Source organism: Melanostigma gelatinosum (assembly GCF_949748355.1).
Source record: "Melanostigma gelatinosum genome assembly, chromosome: 15".
Taxonomy (NCBI): Eukaryota; Metazoa; Chordata; class Actinopteri; order Perciformes; family Zoarcidae; genus Melanostigma; species Melanostigma gelatinosum.
The window spans coordinates 6,927,028-6,946,179 of NC_136648.1; the positions used below are offsets into that span (position 1 = coordinate 6,927,028).

The window sequence follows — 19,152 nt, forward strand, 5'->3', positions numbered from 1 at the left end:
AACAGTCTACATATTTTATATTGAGTGAGTATAGCGATCAAATATGTAATACTATTGAAGTTACATTATTTTGAAACTCAGTGATTTTTAAAGATTAAGTTCCCTGCTGCAGTTTCCGGTAATGCCTCTCTGGCCACGCCCCCTCTTTTCACTTCCTGTAAACAAAGCAGCAGCTGTTTGTCAGTCAGGTTCCTGCGCTTTTGCTCATTTTCTACACCAACGTTTTTCCAACGATGGCTCAAGCCGGACTGGTGCTGGACAAGGACCAGTTCAACTGCTCGGTATGTCTGGACGTGTTGAGGGACCCCGTGACCATCCCCTGCGGCCACAGCTACTGCTCGGACTGCATCCAGAACTACTGGGACCAGGACGACTACCTCGGGATCTTCGTGTGCCCGCAGTGCCGGCACAACTTCAACCCGAGGCCGGTGCTCAACAGGAACACCATGTTGGCCGACGTGGTGGAGAAATTCAAAAAGACGGGACTCCAAGAAGCCGCGACGACGACGCTCGCGAGACAAAGTTTCGCCGAGGCCGACGACGTGGAGTGCGACGTGTGCGCTGGAAGGAAAAACAAAGCCGTGAAGTCCTGTCTAGTGTGTCTGGCCTCCTACTGCGACGTGCACCTCCAGCCCCACTACGACTCTGCTGCCTTCATGAAACACAAGCTGGTGTCGGCCTCCAAACAGCTCCGAGAGACGATCTGTGGCCGACACGACAAGCTGCTGGAGGTGTACTGCCGCACCGACAAGCAGTGCATCTGTTACCTGTGTCTGACAGACGAACACAAAGGCCACGACACGGTGCTGGCTGAGGCCGAGATACAACGGAAGCAGGTAATCAGTTCACCTGGTTACCTGGTTGTCTTCTGTAGACCTGGTCTGATGTGATCTACACAGTGTAAAAGCATTGACATTCTCCTTCACTTCATAAAGGTTTCTCAGGGAAAAAACATATTTTTAAGATAAGTTTAAGGGAAAAACTCAGGAATTCACAACAACCCAAATACATTGGTTCCATATTAAATACAGCATCAATTGCATGAAAATGCCTAAAGTACACTATCTTCAAAACTTTTTGTAATGTGTAGAGTCTTAGGTGTGGTCTTGATGGAGGAAAAGCCCAGTTTAACAAATACAAAGTGGGATTTCAACAGTCTCTGTAGGCTCCATGTAAATAGAGTCCAATATTAAACATTAAATATAATATTAAACCGACTACTTAAAAACGACTGCTTTATTTTTGCTATAGACTTCGACTGATGTGGTCTGGTTGGAGAATATAAAACGGCGAAATTGCCCTTTACGTCTATTTTCCCAAAGGTTAAATATTTGATTCAACATAAGTAGGAAAACACCAAAATTCACAGCAACACACAATTTATAAACACAAAATAAAAATAAGTACAAGTGACATTCAAAATGCTCAAGTATGTTTTTAAAACATAATATTTTGTAATGTCTAATGTGGCAGTGAAATCACTCTTATATTCAGTTTTTTCACGATTAAAATAAAGGATTCACAAATCTTAACAGGTCTTCATGGTCTCCATGTTAATCTAGTCCTGGTTTGAAAGTATTAATTCAGTGTTTTTTGGACTAAACCTGGTCTGATAGAGAAAAAACTATTATATTCCTGTTTTCTGTTCTCACAAATAGAGGAACGGTTCCATAAATCTGAAATGGGGTTTTAAACAACACCAACATACACATTTACAATATCGTGAAATCAGTTGTCGTTGTATTTGCAAAATTAAAAAATGGTGTAATGAAACTGTATGCAGACACTCAGATCTCCATGAAGTAAAAGTAACTTTGTGTCCCTCAGGGGCAGCTTGGTGACATGAAGCAGAGCTCTCATCTGAGAATTCATCAAAGGGAAAAGGGAGCCCAGGAGATCAGACGAGCCATTTTCTCTCTCTCTGTAAGTGTGTTAAGGCCACAACTTCTGGACACAGGGAGAAATCGCCCCCCCCCCTTGCAGCCATGCTGTCTCAATCGCCTCCAAAACACAACAGCAGGTTAAAGTAAAAATCGAATGGATTTATTATCCAAGAAGCATAAAAACAGATACAAACAGTTACAAACCGAATCACACAATTATTAACAAAACAAACCTATATATATAAAATCAAATGTGAGATCCAATCCGAGCCACCCAGAAGGCTGGTCTGCCTCCTCGGTGGCCAGCAGAAGATCTGAAATTCCCCCGTGCTTCAAACCCTTTGTCCCCTCAAAGTTGCATTCCTCAGCTCATCGATCAGCTCACTGATTGGCTGAAGTCCAACAAGCCCCACCTGGGCCTATGCCCCATTGTCCTAAACTTCACACCTCTCCCTGCCACTTTCACACCACCCCCACTCCAGCACATTCCTCAAACCCCATCTCACAGACACTTAATGCATGACATAAAACTTAAAACCCTCACAAGTGCCAACATCCTGCTTGTTCTGATATATAAATACAGTAAATCACTACATATGTGCTAAAAAAAAAAGCCTTCTCTGTGTTGCTTTGCGTCTCCCTCCAGCGTTCTGCTCGGGTGGCTGCTGCGGAGAGCGACGCCGTCTTCACCGAACTGATTCGGTCGATTGAGCTGAAGCGCTTCGAGGTGAGAGAGCTGATCAAGGCCCAGGAGAAGACGGCCGTCAGTCACGCCGAGCAGCTGCTGGAGAAGATCCAGAAGGAGATCGCCGAGCTGAAGAACAACGAGGCCGAGTTGGACAAACTGTCCCACACTGAGGACCACGTCCGTTTCCTTCAGGTACCAACGCTCCGATTGAGCCCACCAGTGGTACATTTACTCAAGTACTACACCACAGTAAAGCAACGCTCCCGCAATATTGCACTTGAGTATTGTCTGCCACTTTATACTTTGACTCCATGACATTTCAGAGGGAAATATCGTACTTTTTACTTCACTGCATTAATGCATGACTTGTATGCAAATTAAGATTTTACCTGCAAAACACATGATCAGTTTGTAAAATGTGATGCCTTATTCAGTGCACAATTAAACATTATGAATGAGTTATTTTAGTCCTTAAAGTATTATGTTGTTTTTATAAAGTAAGAACTAAGTGCTGTAATATTCTGAGCTGTTTTAAATGCAAACAAACTTGTTTCATAACATGTCATAACACTATTGCAGCAAACTGGCCAATTTCTCAAACTCATTTGTGAAACATTTTTAAAAACGTAAGTATCTTCACTGCAACAACAGATCTTTTTTTTGACTTGTTTTGTGGAAAATAATCACATGAAATACCATCAAATAAGTCCTTTTTTGCATTATTAGTTATTTTGATACTTTAGGTATATTCTGCGGACAATACTTCGATACATTAGGAGTTTTACTTGTCTTTTTAGTGTAGTGTCACTACTTTTACTTACGTAAAGGACCTGAACACCTCTTCCAGCACTGGACACCAAACAGGCCGATTTTCCAGCAGAGTAACACTCTTTGTCTCCGTGTTTGTTGTTCCAGAGTTGTCAGTCTCTCCACGCTCCACCTGTGCTGTCAGCTTTGCCTTCGGTCACCATTGACCCCAACCTCACCTTTGGTCCAGTGATGACAGCTGTGGCCGATTTTAAAGGACTGTTGCAGGAAGTCTGTCATGGAGGATTTGTCAGCATCTACGAGAAAGGTAGATACAAATGGGTTTTACGTCAAGTACCGTAAGTGTTTTTATCCGATACGAATTATTGTGTCGACTCTGTGATTGTTTTCCTCTCTTTTGTAGTGAGAGACATAGTGATTGTAGGTCCTCCAAATCCTGATGTACAGCTGGACACAACGCAGCCCAGTGATGGTGAATCAGCAGTGCAGATGGAAGCAACACTGAGTGAGTATAAAACTGCCCATGCTCGTTTTTACAATAGGATTTTGATGACTCAGCCAATTACAGCTTTTAAAACAGGTGTTGAAACACCCCAAGACTTTTGGTAGTCGGGGATGCATTCATCAACTAGTACTAACACAAATGTGATGTGAATATCAATAAAGTCAAGCACTTGGTAAATGATTCCATTCCATCACCAAGCTGCTCTAAATTGATATTTAAACCCTGAAGAAACGCTGTCCGTGCATCCCATCCGTACCACATTATCATTCAGCAGGAACACCTTACTCGACATGTTTGTTCATAGTAGAGTTCACTGAATCTGCTGAAGTGGAAGGATGACAGTGCTGCAGATTCTGACAGTTTGGACAGCTGAGACTTTGCAGGAACAGTGTTTGTTCTCTTTGTGCTTGCAGTGATCCCTCCAGCTGGTCTAGACCAAAGTCCCGTGAACCCTCTACTTGGCCTAGACCAGAGTCCCGTGAACCCTCTCAACCCCTTTCTCACCCCTGGACCCACTTTTTCCTTCTCACCATTTGGTAAATAAAGCTATGATCAAAATGTACAGGTATTTAAGCATTCAACAGTGTGCAGAGAGCATTTCACACGAGAACCAAATGCAAATCATGTCACAAATGTTCATTTAAGTGACGGGGAAAAAAAGATACAAATTCAGAATATGTTACATAAATCCTGCAGTGGAGGAAGAAGTATTGAGATCTTTTACTTGAATAAAAGCCTTATTATAAAAAATACTCTGTTACAAATAATAGTCCATTTTTTTATTTATTTGTCACCACAAGGTGCTGTAGACTACTAATTCCTGTTCTGTCTGCCCGCCCAGGCACCAAACTCTCTTCAGGATCCAGACAGAGACACGTTCAGCGACGCTCTCACCCGAGGAGGAAATAGACTCGTACTGGACATCAAAATCAAAATCAATATTTCACACGCAGCTACACGGACTGAATGTCATTATACCTCGGTGCTCTTCTCACACAAATCTGTACTGACTGACTTGTATTTTTAATAATTCATCCTTTGTTATTAATTGAGTTGCTGTGTTTGCACCAGTCAGCTATACATGCATCTCGCATTGTAGTGTAGATGGGAAAGAGTAATTAGAGCCACCGAATATCATATAGACAATGCATTTACTTTGAAGTATTAAGCAGCATGAAGCAGGCCTGACGCACTACATCTTATTTCAGTATTTGACAGGAAATTGCCTTGACGCTCAGTCAGATTTTACTTTTTTTTAATATGGTTCTGCTTTTTATAATGTTTTAAGTAAAACTACAAAACGTTTATTTTGTGTTACAGACATGTGTAGTAAGATATTGGGATTTCTGAATTGCTGACATTAAAAAAAACCACATGTACAGACTGAACTCTCATGGGTGGTGTTTATTTGCATGGAGGCTGGTTTACAGTTTAAACTAATACGGGCAACAAGTTTCCGGTGTAGAAGTGGAATAACAGGTTGACTGCGAACACAAACGCAGTTATACATCAAAGAACAACGATAGGTCTGTGCATCTAATGTGAACTCACGTGGGAGGGAGAGGTGGTTCCTTCCTCAGGTAGCTGTATCTATCTGGTTTGCTGGCTGTGGATTGGATGCTTCAGGTGAAACCCGAGAGGCTTTAATCAGCACACCTGTCAGCCACGCCCATCTTTGTCCCTTGTAGTTTCGGTTGGGCTCGTGCGGGGAAAATGGCAGCAACAACTATTTCAATTGAACAAGACCAGTTTTGCTGTTCGGTGTGCCTGGAGGTTTTAAGAGACCCGGTGACGATCCCCTGTGGGCACAGCTACTGTCTGGACTGCATTGAAGACTACTGGAACAGGGCCAAGCAGAAAGGCCAGCACAGCTGCCCGCAGTGCAGGCAGGTGTTTAACCCGAGACCGCTGCTCAGTAGGAACACAGTTCTGGGGGAAGTGGTGGAAAAGTTTCTACAGTCTGGAGCTCAAGCTGCGGCTCAGACCTTGGCCAAGCCGGAGGAAGCGAAATGCAGTGTTTGCACAGTGAGACAAAGCAAGGCGGTTAAATCCTGCCTCGTGTGCTCGGAGTCTTACTGTGCGCCTCACTTGAGAGTCCACGAGGACCGCTTTCGGGGGAAGACCCATAAATTGATTCCAGCTGTGGAACAGCTGAGGCAGAACTTGTGCCCGCACCACGACAAAGCATTGAGGCTGTACTGTCGCACTGACCAGCAGTGTGTGTGCTCCCAGTGTGCTCAAGAGAGACACAAGGGCCATGACGCAGTCTCAGTGGTGGATGAGAGAGCGACACAACAGGTGAGTTTGTTGATGCTCGAATTCTCACTTGTTTCTGGATGTTGGATGAACTTAGATTACAATTTACTTTATAAATGATATACATATTGTATAACATGTACGTTTTCGCGGCATTATTTTTTTTACAGAGGGTGTATATGATTTATGTATTTGAATTGTAAGGGACAAGTTTTGTTGAGGCTGAGAAGATAACCCTGATTACATCTATATTACCTCATCGGGGTTATTTTAGCTGTTTGATTGACTGGTGGAAGAACTATTTAAATAATTATACTTAAATATTTAGTAAAATTAGAAATACCAGTGTAAAAAAATCTCTATTATGTGAAAGTCCTGCATTCAAAATCTGCACTTGGGTAAAATAATAGTAATGGCATCAAAATATACTTTACTACATAAGAAAGACAGTAGGGTAACTCATTCTGATCCTGTATGGGGTTACAAACAGACACAATAGATCCATAAGGATACGTCTTTTACAGTTTAGTATAAAGGCTTCAACAATAAAAAAATGAAATGGAGTGTACAATGTGATCTTGTCCTCTGATGTTACTGTGTCAAAAGTTTAGGTTGATAGACCAAAGACCTTACAGTGCAATCCAATCCTTTTGATTGTAAAATCCAAACTTTCCATCTTGAAAGTCAACCGTGAAAAAAACCTATTGGCCTGAGCAGCCGGAGGGACTCTGTGTGACATTCATCTTTTTGTATTCTCTCAGAAAAAACTCAAAGACGCCTCTTTGAAGTCTGTGCAGAAATTGAAGGACACGGAGAAGGAACTTAGATACGCTGTCCGATACATCAAGGTGAGTGCGTCTTCCATATAAGAGCTTTAAATGTGTGGTTGACATACGGTCTGTGCATACATGCCAACACTAGAAACGTAAAACCGTTATCCTCCACAGCACTCTACAGAAGCGGCGGTGGAGGAGAGTGAGAGGGTTTTCGCCAAGCTGATCCGCTCCATAGAGAAGCAAAGCAGTGAGGTGAGGGAGGTGATGAGAGTCCAGGAGAGAGCAGCCGTGGGGCGGGCGGAGGAGCTGCTGGAGAAGATCCAGAGGGAGATCGTGGACCTCAGAAGGACCGATGCTGAGCTGGAGAAGATTTCCCGTACCGAGGACCACGTGCACTTCTTTCAGGTATAGAACATAACTCGGCCAGTGGTGTGGAGGAAAAACGTCGGTCCGGCCATGTGTTTATCAGAGTCACTGAAGTACATTTACTCTAGTACAATTCTGAGGTACTTGTAACTTACTGAGTCTTTGAATTTTCTGCTGCTTTATACTTCTAGTCCACTGCAATTCAGAGGCAAATATTGTGGTTTTTACTCCACTACATTTATTTAAGAACTTAAATCAGTGGCTGTTTTCTAATTCAGATTAATGATACAAATAGATTATGATATTGCGACATATTAAAACCTTTATTGATCCTCAGGGAAATTCACAAGCTACCCAAATACATTAAAACTAGCCGCCTCCCCACCTTTAGACTAAATTTAAGAATAAAAAAAATTCAAAACAATGTGTCCTAACACATCGAGGCAGCCACCCGCAGCGCCATCTTGGATTCTTCTGTCCCACCATGTTTACGTTTCAGATATATGATGACATTTAACAAGGCAAACATGCTTCTCTACAGTTAATATGATTTTAATTGCAGCGTGAACTTGATGAACATAACCCATGAAGGGATTCCTCCTTTTGGGTTTTTGCCTTTAAATCTCGTCTTCTAGTTTGGTTGTGTTGCATGTCCTCACAGAAGTGCAAGACTCTTCAGTTCCCTGCAAAGACTGTGGAGCTGCCCAGCACTGATGTGCTTCAATACATGATGTATAAAACTATGAGAGGCGCCCTGGCTGATCTCAAAGACAGTCTGGATGAAAGCCTTGAAAGAGAATTCAACAGGATCTCTGATAAAGGTGCGTTGTCTCTTTCACACGTGATCACCATGAACATGATTATTTAGTGAACAGTAAACACTTATTTGCTTGTCTGCATTTCTAGTCATTTCATTGAAGGAAACCAGCATTCAAAGTACTTCTGAAAAGACTAAAGGTACGTGAGCTTCTTCAGTGGTTACATTGACTGATAACTGAATCGTCCAATATCATCTCAGCAACTGTAACTGTAAAATAGAAGGTCTGTAAATATCAGGAATGGATTATTTTAACACACTGTCATGCATGTAGCCATCAAGTGCACATTTAAGATCCCTGAATAAAAGATTTAAGTTGTAAAAGGAGTCAGCACTCTGCGTTTTAACTCATTTGCGGAGGCAACTCTAGCTTAATCGAGCCATCTAGTTTATATACAGTCTAAAAAACTACAATACTCATGAGCCTTGGCCAGTGTTGCCATATTACAAAATGATTCATAATTACAGCTGAGAACAAAACACGGTGCCATAGTTGCTGAATTCATCCACAATTTAAAAAGCTGAAATGCACCTTGGGAGTTGTAGTTGATCTCTACTTCAAAGGTGTCGTGCACACAGGCTTGTACCTTAAACCTTTTTTTGAACCGAAGAACCAGATGTTGCCAAACAAATGTGAAATCTTTTTTTTATTTTTTTTACTGTTTATTTAACCAGGAGAGTTGATGTTTATCCAAACAGCTTTGTTGTATTTAATATTTCTTATTCCCTACGTCTGTCTAACAGCAAAAGACACCAACATACCATACATCTCAGAACCAAAGACCAGAGCGGATTTTCTACAATGTGAGTACAGTTCTTTGATAAACCCTAACTATCATCCATCCTTATGAAACCAACGACGATGTCCATCTGCTTACAACTCCATCTCCAGATTACAACGATTTAGTCCTGGACCCGAACACGGCCAACCCTTATCTAAGCTTCTCTGATGGTCGAAGAGGGGTGACCACACGGTCGGAGCCACAGCCCCACCCAGACCACCCCCATCGCTTCACCAGCTGGGCCCAGGTGCTGGGCAGAGCTGGGATGGCTGGGCGCTGCTACTGGGAGGTGGAGTGGGCTGGTAATGGAGGGGTCTCCATCGGCGTCTGCTACAAAAACATGGGCAGGAGTGGAGCAGGGAGCGACAGCAAGCTCGGACACAACTCCAAATCCTGGAGCCTGGACTGCTCTCCCTCAGTCTGTTCATTTCAGCACAATAAGGAGAGTGTGACCATCAGCGCTGCCTGCTGCAGCAGGATTGGAGTGTATCTGGACTTCAGGAGTGGGACTTTGTCTTTCTATAGTATTGCTGATACAATGGTTTTACTCCATAAAGTCAAGACCACATTTAGCCAGCCTGTGTACCCAGGGTTCTGGGTGGGTCTGAGCTCTACTTTGAGGCTGTGCTCTCTTTAAATGTACAGATGAGTGCACTCAAGCAGCTTTATAGGGATTCAAAATATTATCGTTTGATAATAATGAAACTGAGATGGATGTTAGTGCTCAAAATGTATTTTAGGAATCATGCAAGCCAGGAGCAGCAGCACTAAGGTAGAGCAGTTCAGCAGCTGGTGGAGCTAAGATCTTACTGAAGGCAACATCTGGACGAAAAGTAAAAGTCAAGGTGTATATTTGTTATGTAGTGATTTATTGAATCACATCCATTACGTTCTTAATGAAGCATTTTTTCATCAAAGCTATTTTAAATTCAATAAAGCATTTAATGTCGGCTACACGTCAATGACTATTTTCATATTTCCCCCTCAACATTCAAAGCAAAAGTTGTCATTTTGAGAAACAATATTCATATACGACATTTGTGTATAAAAATGTTAGTTACAAAATCTGCGATGTTTTTGTAGCATACTGTAACCTTTTATGGCTTACTTCTGAGTTTTTACAACATGACATATATACAGCATACTGTAAGAGTTCTTACACGATATTTTGATTAGATTGTTATGACCTACTATGGCATATCAGTGAATTGTTTGACTTTTTTTGGACATAGACATTTACATACTTTGACATACTATACTGACTTTTATGACTTTTGAAACAGACATCCTGCATTCTCTTTTTTGACATGCTATACAATTACTTTTTATTTCAACATACACACTGACTTTTTTCAACATTCAATACTATGACGTTTATTACTTTAAGATTTTTTGTAACATGCTATGAGATGCAACATGTGTTTTTTCCAACATTATATTAGAACTTTTTAACATGGTATATACTATGACTAACATTCTATAATTGCCTTTGAGAAGATGCTCTCTAAAGATGACTGCACTCCAACGGTGCTCAAGTAATCGTGCTAGTATGGGGTTTAAAAAAAAGAAAATGTATGTTTGACTTAAAATAATAATTACACAGACAATGGTTAGTGCTCAAAACTTTGCATTTTAATAAACGTGCAAGCCAGGAGCAGCAGCAACACCTTGGTGGCGCAAGTCAGCTGGGGGAGCTTAGATCTTATTGAAGGCAGCAACATCTATACTCTGGATCTGCAAAGGAAGAAGTCCAATAAGTTAAGCTTCATATTTATGAGACATTGTGCATTAAACCAGTTCAATAAAAACTTATCATTCAAGGATTGTAATTTCTTCCCCGTCAACATTTTGTAAATATGCTAATTTATTTTCTAAGAAGACAAACTATTAAAAATGTTTTTTTAGGACATGATATGCAACATTTATCCTGCAGGGAATTTTACAAGTATACATGCACAGGTATGACTCAAGGTAAATGAACTGAAGTTGTCGGATTATGGATTATGGCGCACAGATTACATCAAAGTGGTCATTTCTTACATAGTCCTCAAACTTGGTGAGCTCCTCCTCCAGGATGTCGGTGCCGACTTTGTCGTCCTCGACCACGCAGTTGATCTGCAGCTTCATGATGCCGTAGCCGACTGGCAACAGTTTGGATGCTCCCCACAGGAGCCCGTCCATCTGCACAGACCGCACGCACTCCTCCAGCTTCCCCATATCGGTCTCATCGTCCCACTAAGGAAAGACACACAGAACATTCATTTAACCAAAGCCTTAAAAGACTAAAGTCAACACTATTTGCAGCAGAACTCATGGCATGGGAAGACACATTTGCTTATTTTAAACAAGTTTCTCCATAACTGAATGGTCCCTAAAAGAGAACACAACCACAACGTAACTAGCATTTGAATGAGTCACATGATACAGTTTAGGAAGACGCGTACGGGCTTAACGTCCAACAGGATGGATGACTTGGCGATGAGGGTGGGTTTCTTGGACTTCTTGGCTGCATAGGCATCCAGGCGCTCCTGCTTGATGCGTTCTGCCTCCTCGTCGTCCTCGTCGCTGCCGAACAAGTCAACATCGTCGTCGTCGTCGTCTCCATTTTCCACCTTTACCTCTTTGACTGGAGCAGCCTGGTCAAAACAATGGGACAGGAACACTTTCTGTAACGGTGTGCTCTTCAGAGGGCTTTTTCAATCTTTCTTACAGTTTTATAAATACAGAGAACATATGAATGTAGTAATGTACTGTACCTAGAAAACAAAAAATACCAAATTTGTAGTCATCTACCTGAGCACATGTGACGGCCGCTGGGCTCTTTTCCAGCCCAGCCACTCTGGACTCCAGCTTCTGCAGGGCTGCTCTCATCTCCTCCACCACTGACAAGCAAACACGATACAAAAAGTGAAGTATTAATCCTGCAAAAGTAAGAATAAGCTCAGGAAGACATTCAAAAACACTCAACACACACACACCTTTGTGCAGTGTCTGGTTCTCCAGTTCCATGCTCTTCATCCGAGAAACCAGCTCCTGGTCTCCTCCTGCATGAGAGGACGACTGTGGAAAGATAAACACAAATTAATTAGCAAGCGTCATCTTGCAGGTCAGCGCTCAAATGATGACAGCAAAACGGCCTCTCCTCCAGGTTGAGGGACGATCAAAGTCTGAAGCAAGCAAAATAAAAAATAGTGAGGTTTAAAAAGAAACCCATGCAAGGCTAAAACCGATTACAACAATGACACACACACACTTAAAGAGATGCTGTAATGCTTATAATAACAGCATGCTGGCAAACTTGGCCCAAAATCAATAATGATAGTAATAAAAAAAATCTTAGTTCGACATTTTGGGAAAACTATATTTGCTCTCTTGCGAAGAGATAATAAGATTGCTACCAATTAAACACAAAACATGCCACTTAATTACATTTATCAGTGGATGTCTTTGGACAGCGCTAAGCTAAGCTGCGACAGACACATTGAACATCTGATGTAGCTCTCGACTGACATGAATAAGAGTATTTACCAAAATGTCAAACTACTCCCTTAAGTTTAATGAATTAATTCAGAAGTTAAATGAAAGGTAACAGTCACTACATATACGAATTTAGCTTTAAAGTTTCATTTTAATGGTAATGATAATAAAGATCAAAACCAAAAAAATCATCAAGATTAATATTTTCACCCCCAAATTCTGCATCAGTTAGCAGAAGCGTGTGAAGCCCCCCAAAAAAAAAGAAAAAGAATATGCCAGCTGGTAGTTCATGAGTCTTCGTGCCGTGATAACAGCCGCAGCAGACTCAGCCAGCACACTCTGCTGAGTCTCAGTCATGCAGCGTTGCCACGCCCGAGCAGCAAAGCTGGAACAGGAAGTCTTACGTTTCTGTGCCGCCGCTTTAGCTGGGACGCTTTGGGCTGCTGCAGGGCCGATTTCGCCTGCACCCGGTGATGTACACAGTGAACGTAATTGGGGGGGGGGGGAAACACGAAGACAAGAAGAAAAGTACTGGTTGTAGGTAGAAAGTTGGATGCTACACATGCTACAACTTTAAAGTCGTCTCAAATAAGACGGAATTTAATGTCAATGTTGTCAGAGAAAAAGGATGAAACACTCAACTCTTTACATCATAATAAATCAAATAACCCAAAGGTGGCGCATGTAGTTTGCGAAAGGATGTCGATTTTCCCACCGTGAATATAAGCATCAACCAATCACGTTGTACAAAACAGACATATTTAAAAACACACACTTCCCAGTGCTCCGAACCGAGATGGCAAACTTTATTACTCCTTTCAACATTGACAAAGGCAGAACAGACCAGATCCACGCTGTATGTTCTTACCTTTCACAATAAAATCCCTTTACATATACAGGACACTGCGTAACTGTTTACCAGAGGGAATTCAACTTCACTAAAGGAAACGTATTAAAGTAGCTTACAGTAGCTCAGGCCATACAATAATGAACCTCGGACTGCTCTGGTCCAATCGGATCGTGGTAGTCGGTCCTCTGCAAATCTACTCTTGAACCGTATTGAAGTGTTGCAACTGCAAATTCACGTCGCTGCCGTTATGAATATTTTTTTGATGCAAAAATATTCACGTCGAGTATTTCACATTTTCGTGTAATTTATTCATCACATGCATTACGACAGTCCCTCCTTGTTGCTGCCACAGACAGCTTGCTGAGACACGGTATGAGGCAGGAACTCGAGGAGAGAATCTGGACAGCATGGACAGGCGGAACAGTTGCAGCTACCAAAATGCTTTTATGCCGCATAAGGGCATGCAGGTATTGTTTGTAGACGGACCTAAAACATGTGAACGTATCCTTATAAAAAGGTAACATTTAAATATCTAATGAGAGAAAGCTGATTTTTGTTCATGCAAAAATGACCACACTTATACTGCCAACGACAAAGTAAATGACATTCATGTAAAGACAAACAACTTACTGACTGATTGCAATGAAGATGATGGGAGAAGCAAGCAGAGACGACGGGGTGAAGAAGAACTTTTCTTGTGAAGTGCAGGCGAAATGTTTTCTGTGACTAAAAGCTGCCCCCTAGCTGTCGCTATATTTAAATCCTAATTTCATATTTAAACAGATATTCCCCTCTTTCAGGGCTGGTACACGAACATTAGGGAGTGCAGTTCTGCCACTACAGGGCTGTTTCTGTGGCTCATTCGGAGGGCAGTACTCACTCCGTTGAGGGACTGCAGGATATTCTGTCGGGATTTAGCAATGTCCTGCAGGATGCCATTAACCTCTCTCTCCTGCAGGTGTATGTGGGCCAAGCAGTGATGAAGCGGGAGCAGCGAGAAAGACACAAAGCAGAATGCAAAACGGACAAAAGCAGTATGGACCATACACCCAACATTCAGGAAGACTTAAAACAATTGAAGCAAATAAATGTGAGCTACATGCTTATTAAATTCCTCGTGATTAAATATTAACTGGATTTTGGCAGCGTGCATTAAGGCAACACAAACCCAGGGTGATGTTTGTGTTCCATGGAGCAGCTATCATTTACCAACTTCAGTACATGTACTGAAATGTAAACCATTTCCATTGAAACCGCTTTACACCCAAGAAATGTGCGGTGATCTATTGATTATCCTGAAAACCAGGACGTTGTTTCACTCCTCTCATTTGGGCAACAGTGGAGACGCATTTCTCAAAACTCATCACGTGAAACAAAAACTGTCTGCATCGCTTTCTGTGTTTAGGGTGAAAGAACTCTTTAAAGAACTGCAAGTGATCTCTAATCTAATCTCCATTGTTTTAAAGGCTTGTGTGGCGAAATCTCTGCTGCTCTGGACAAACTGAGAAGCAGAGGCAGCTGCCAAACCACCTGACCCCTCTCACTAGGACGTGCCACTTCTAAATCGAGTGGCTTGACTCTCATGCACACAGCTGCTCCGGGCTACAGCGGGCTGGCGATGATGATGCAACTATTGCTTAACATGCTGCTGACTGACAGGGCAGCGTGAGCTGAGGTGGTGTCAGGCAAGCGGCGACAGAGACTTCAAAAGCTGGCAGCAAGAGACACGAGGAGGATTGGAGATAAAGGTAGTCTAAAACACAGAGTCCTTATGTCTAGGAATGATGAAAAACAAGCTTTCAGAAGAAGCTGAGAAGCCGTGTACCTGTGCGGAGGGTCCGTTGGCTCCCTCGTAGAAGCACTTCTCGGCCTCATCGTAGCACCGCTTGTCGAACCAGATGTTCTCCGAGGCGAGGCACTGCAGTCCGCTCATCTTGGTACTGAGCAGGGAATCGGAAATTCAGGAGAAGTAAGACAACGCAGAGAAGACCCAACTAAACACAGATTCGCATCCAACATTTTCTCTACCGACCAGCAGCCACGGCCATGCGTTCGATCGTTAAAGCCAGCGCAATGAGTGACAGAACACGGCTTGACCGGGACACCGTATATTACAGGCTACATCATGCACAGCCACAGATGGGGTTGTGGGTGGAATATGGAGAGACGAAACAAAGCGTAACGCAGACAGATTCAACTATAAATGGATAGCAGAATAAAAGGCCTCTCGTTTCTGTAAAATACAAAGTAACATTAAAAATGGGTGAAAGACTACTGCATGTACGCTTCACCTCCCTTCTCATTTCGCTGACGGGTTACTGCAGCAGACAGGCATCCACACATTCCTCAGTCAGGCAGTTGCCTGGTCTGCAAAGTCTGGATTATAGAACAAAAGGTCGGTCGACTCGCTGTCCACCAACAACCCCCCCTCCCCCTTAGTGATAGCAGAGGTCCACTTCTTTGTGTGATAATCAAACACAGACCACGTCTGTTGTGCATGTTGTGCGCTCATACCTTAATGCGACACCAGTTCAGACTCAGTGGGTGTAAAAACAAATAAATGCAAGGGGCTGTATGGATGCAGGCACCGGGGAGACTAAATAAAGGTGTGTCACGTCCCAAAACACTGCAGAGCCTTTCAATATTCTGTGACGGGATGTTACAAGTTATCAGTGTGAAGATAATTTGATCTTAAGCCACAATGATGAGATGAATAGAAATACAGATATCACATTACAAATAATCAACTGACTACTGCGGCACCTTGAAATGATGTTGAGTTGCACTGTGGCAGAGGTTGAGGGAGGTTTTGCAGGAGCCCTCTGTGTTCACACCCCTGCTGTGTCAATGGATTGATCTCATTTAAATGAATGAGCGTGCCACGTTATTATTTATTGAGGGCTTAAATCAGTCTGAATGTTGCCTAAACAAAGAAATTCAAACAAAGGGCCAATCAACAAACCTGTACCTCAAAAACATTATACACGAGTTAGCAGAACCGAAACAAGCCAAAGAAGAATGCAGGACAGACCACAAATTACAAAAAATAAATAAAATCATCCGAAAACACACATCACTTCTCTTCCATTCCCTGTGTGAGAGGTGGCATTCTTGTCCCATCTGGGCCTGCTTTGCGTCTCAGAGAGGCCCCTCTTCCTCTGGGTCGGCCCCTTGCTGCCTCTGGGCCCCTGCTCGGTCTCAGAGGAGGTGCGATTGCAGCCCCAGCTGTAACGGCGGTGGGGGACACCGGAGGCCTTCACGGTGGTGGCGGGGTAACCCTGATCCTGCGGTTGACCGCGGCTGCGTCTAGCCTGGAAGGTCACGTTGCTTCTGCTGTGCGGACTGCTCAGCGAGGAGGACAGCGGCCCGTTGCCGTTAGAGGCGAGCCGCCGTTGGTAGTTGCTCTCAGCCTGCTCAAAGGCACTGCGGTTGAACAAGGTTCCCTCTGCCTGCATGCCCTGGAGGATGGGGCTTTTACCATAGGAGCCGCTCGCCTCCATGGAGGGGCTCAACCACTCCTCTTCAGCCCCAGAGCTGCAGCTCTCTGACAAACGCGTGCGCCGCGGCAGCCTCCCAAACTGGACTTTATCTCCGCTGACGATGGGACCCTTACCCTGCTTGAAGGTCCTCACTGGCACGGCATGTTCAGGGGCTCCTCCTTGCTGACGGTTCGGCCAAGACTGATCCATTCCTCTTTTAAAAAAGGGCTCTCTACTCACTTTTGTGTTCGTGATGAGAGAAAAGAAGCAACAGGTAGAAGCTAAAGCCATTAGTTCAGTGTGAAGATTGCATCACAAAAAGGAACTTAGACGCATCAAAGAAAGCTCGTAAAACAGCCGACATGTGATGCCAATGTGGTCTTGCGTGCAAAGAGACGGTGGATTGATCAATCGCTAACGTGTTCAGAATGAGCCGTCTGAGAATAGAAGAATCAAGCTGAGAATACAAAAGACTCAAATCGTGTTTGCTTTTAGGATCGTGGAATAGTGCGCCAAAAAAGTCGCAACATTGATCAATCTCACATTGGACTTTCAAAGCCAAAACAAACAAATGCAACATGTAATGTGACAAATGGCCAACATTAAAAAGGTTAGGATGTGTTTGCAGTGTTTCCTCAATATTCATTTAAAATCTTACACTAAATGTTGTACAAATATTTCCCGCATATTTTTTAAATATTGATTTTATGATTAAGAAGCATTGCGTTCTTAATTTGAAACTTGCAGGGTGGACAACACCAAGATAATGACACATATAATAATAATCACACAGCAGCTGTGTCAAATTATTGAGGAAACACTGCGTTTATGCATTAAACACATTTCTTTTGAAACATTAAAAAAACCCAACCTGTGCAACCGGGTGTGGCTCACCTTTGTTTTGGCATGCTGAAGGATAATGAATGCTTCCTATCGTACAAAACAATCAAAGTAATCAAAAGACAATCCAAATGTTTCTGATATCAACACTTCCTTTAAAACATGCAGCCAAACTTCACACAAAAGACACTAGGATACATTTCCATGCATATACTTAAAAAAAAAAATTTAAAAAACGAGCCTAACCACATGAAAATACAACAACTTGCAAACATGCAATTTTATTATCTATAGCACGGTTAGTGCAGATAAATACTCAGTTTGTAAGGTACACCTGGCGTGTGTCATTTTGGAGGCTAGAATTTTTGGCTGTTGAATTATGTTGCATAAATCTAATATTACAAAAAAGTTTGTAATATTTTGTCTTCGTCATTAAGAGCTGTAACAACAATTGCTTTGGTCACGTTGCATGAAAAGATTCCAAACAAGTGTTTGTACAAAAAGAAAAAAAAAAGAAAATTACAGATTTATCAATAATGGAAATGTGCAGATGCAGCTCTAACGTTGACTCAACACTTCTCAGACACATTTTAACCTCCATACGTGTGAGATTCACTGCGGGTCTCTTCTATTAGACTAGTAGCTGGATGTACTTAACAAACTAGCAACTGAGTACACATGACTTCCACTTCACCACAGCAATGCACCATGTGTTCGAGCATCAGCTGAACAGCAGCTGCAACGCCAACGCTCACCTTTGGTAACTTTAACTGGAATGGAAAACTAGTGTGCAACACAGAAATAAGAGTTCATAAAATACAAAACCTCATGGACACACAACCACAGAAGGATTATTAAATCGATGGACATGGGGGGGGGGGGGGGGGGGGGTAGAAATAACTGCATGTGCAGCAAATTGTCATTTAAGAAAGAATCACAAATTAGCAATTCGTGTACGAGACCAGTCACAAATCAGGCACATGTAAAGTGATATAAAACCCGTGTTGTAGTCCGTCTGTTGCCTGCTCACTCTTAACTCTGACGAGCTAAAGTCAGGAGGCAGAAGTTTTTTTTGACAGCCACAGCAACTAGTAGCTAGTTTCTTTGACCACGTGGCGCTAATAAAACTCCGAATTCAAAATACTTTGAGAGTTTTAACAAGGCGTAACGTTTTTGTTATCATTCAGGTCGGTGGTACGATTACAATTATTCTCCACTTACTCTTGTTTTGTTCGGTGTTTTATTGCTTGGTAACCGTTCCTTTGCGTGCTGCCTTGGCCGTAATCCGACAGGGAAAGAGGACAGGCATTAGAGGGCCGACTATATTCTTCCGTGTCAGAGGGGGAGGTCCGTTAGCTTCCCCACGACTTCATCGAAGAGTTCCGCTGTTGTATAATGTTTATTAAAAAAAAGATAAGAACACATAAATACACATGAAAGTAAGAAATTGTCTGTGGATCCTGAAGACAAGCGAGGATCTGTGTTTTCAATACCATTTAGGTCGTACCTTCAGATTGGTATGATCCATTTTGGTCGAAGACTTCATCTCCCATGATTCTAAGCGAACGGCAGTAGTTCTTCTGTCAGGCCCAGCCGTACAGTCTATTAGTTTGAACTACAACGCGACTTTGCTTTGTCGTTTCAATTTGACAGTGGTCTTCTGTG

At 42.6% G+C, this 19,152-nt stretch overlaps 1 protein-coding gene and 1 pseudogene across 5 annotated transcripts; one reads left to right on the top strand and one right to left on the bottom strand.

Moving 5' to 3' along the window:
• The first annotated feature begins 181 nt into the window (after nucleotides 1–181).
• LOC306789761 (E3 ubiquitin/ISG15 ligase TRIM25-like) lies at nucleotides 182–10,309 on the top strand (annotated as a pseudogene). Its single transcript, XR_013773190.1, has 13 exons — nucleotides 182–836; nucleotides 1,828–1,923; nucleotides 2,530–2,763; nucleotides 3,487–3,646; nucleotides 3,743–3,844; nucleotides 4,258–4,380; nucleotides 4,686–4,725; nucleotides 5,533–6,142; nucleotides 6,862–7,281; nucleotides 7,904–8,063; nucleotides 8,149–8,199; nucleotides 8,804–8,863; nucleotides 8,952–10,309. The product of XR_013773190.1 is annotated as an E3 ubiquitin/ISG15 ligase TRIM25-like (transcript).
• A 142-nt stretch (nucleotides 10,310–10,451) lies between these two features.
• LOC306789204 (elongation factor 1-delta-like) lies at nucleotides 10,452–18,796 on the bottom strand. 4 transcript variants are annotated; one of them, XM_079285032.1, is made up of 10 exons: nucleotides 18,709–18,793; nucleotides 18,243–18,270; nucleotides 17,542–17,577; nucleotides 14,994–15,108; nucleotides 12,723–12,779; nucleotides 11,820–11,901; nucleotides 11,635–11,723; nucleotides 11,286–11,477; nucleotides 10,882–11,076; nucleotides 10,452–10,575 (listed from the first exon to the last, which is right to left on the bottom strand). In XM_079285032.1, the coding sequence occupies exons 3-10, from the start codon at nucleotides 17,553–17,555 to the stop codon at nucleotides 10,537–10,539; spliced, it is 783 nt and encodes a 260-aa protein (XP_079141158.1). In that variant the 5' UTR covers nucleotides 17,556–17,577; nucleotides 18,243–18,270; nucleotides 18,709–18,793; the 3' UTR covers nucleotides 10,452–10,536. The 4 variants fall into 4 exon arrangements, with proteins under 4 accessions (XP_079141158.1, XP_079141159.1, XP_079141156.1 ...); XM_079285033.1 differs by lacking the exon at nucleotides 18,243–18,270 and having other exon boundaries at nucleotides 18,709–18,796; XM_079285030.1 differs by lacking the exons at nucleotides 17,542–17,577; nucleotides 18,243–18,270; nucleotides 18,709–18,793 and adding an exon at nucleotides 16,241–16,773.
• Nucleotides 18,797–19,152: the final 356 nt, after the last annotated feature.

Bases quoted from the DNA above. Each gene is read 5' to 3' on its own strand.
- LOC306789204 (XM_079285030.1), bottom strand. From the start codon at position 16,668: ATGGAGGCGAGCGGCTCCTATGGTAAAAGCCCCATCCTCCAGGGCATG. The intron at 11,077-11,285 runs GTACGCGTCTTC...GTCTTTCCTTAG, and splicing joins TCCTGTTGGACGTTAAGCCC to TGGGACGATGAGACCGATAT. The intron at 10,576-10,881 runs GTAAGAAATGAC...CTTCCTTTGCAG, and splicing joins TCACCAAGTTTGAGGACTAT to ATCCAGAGTATAGATGTTGC.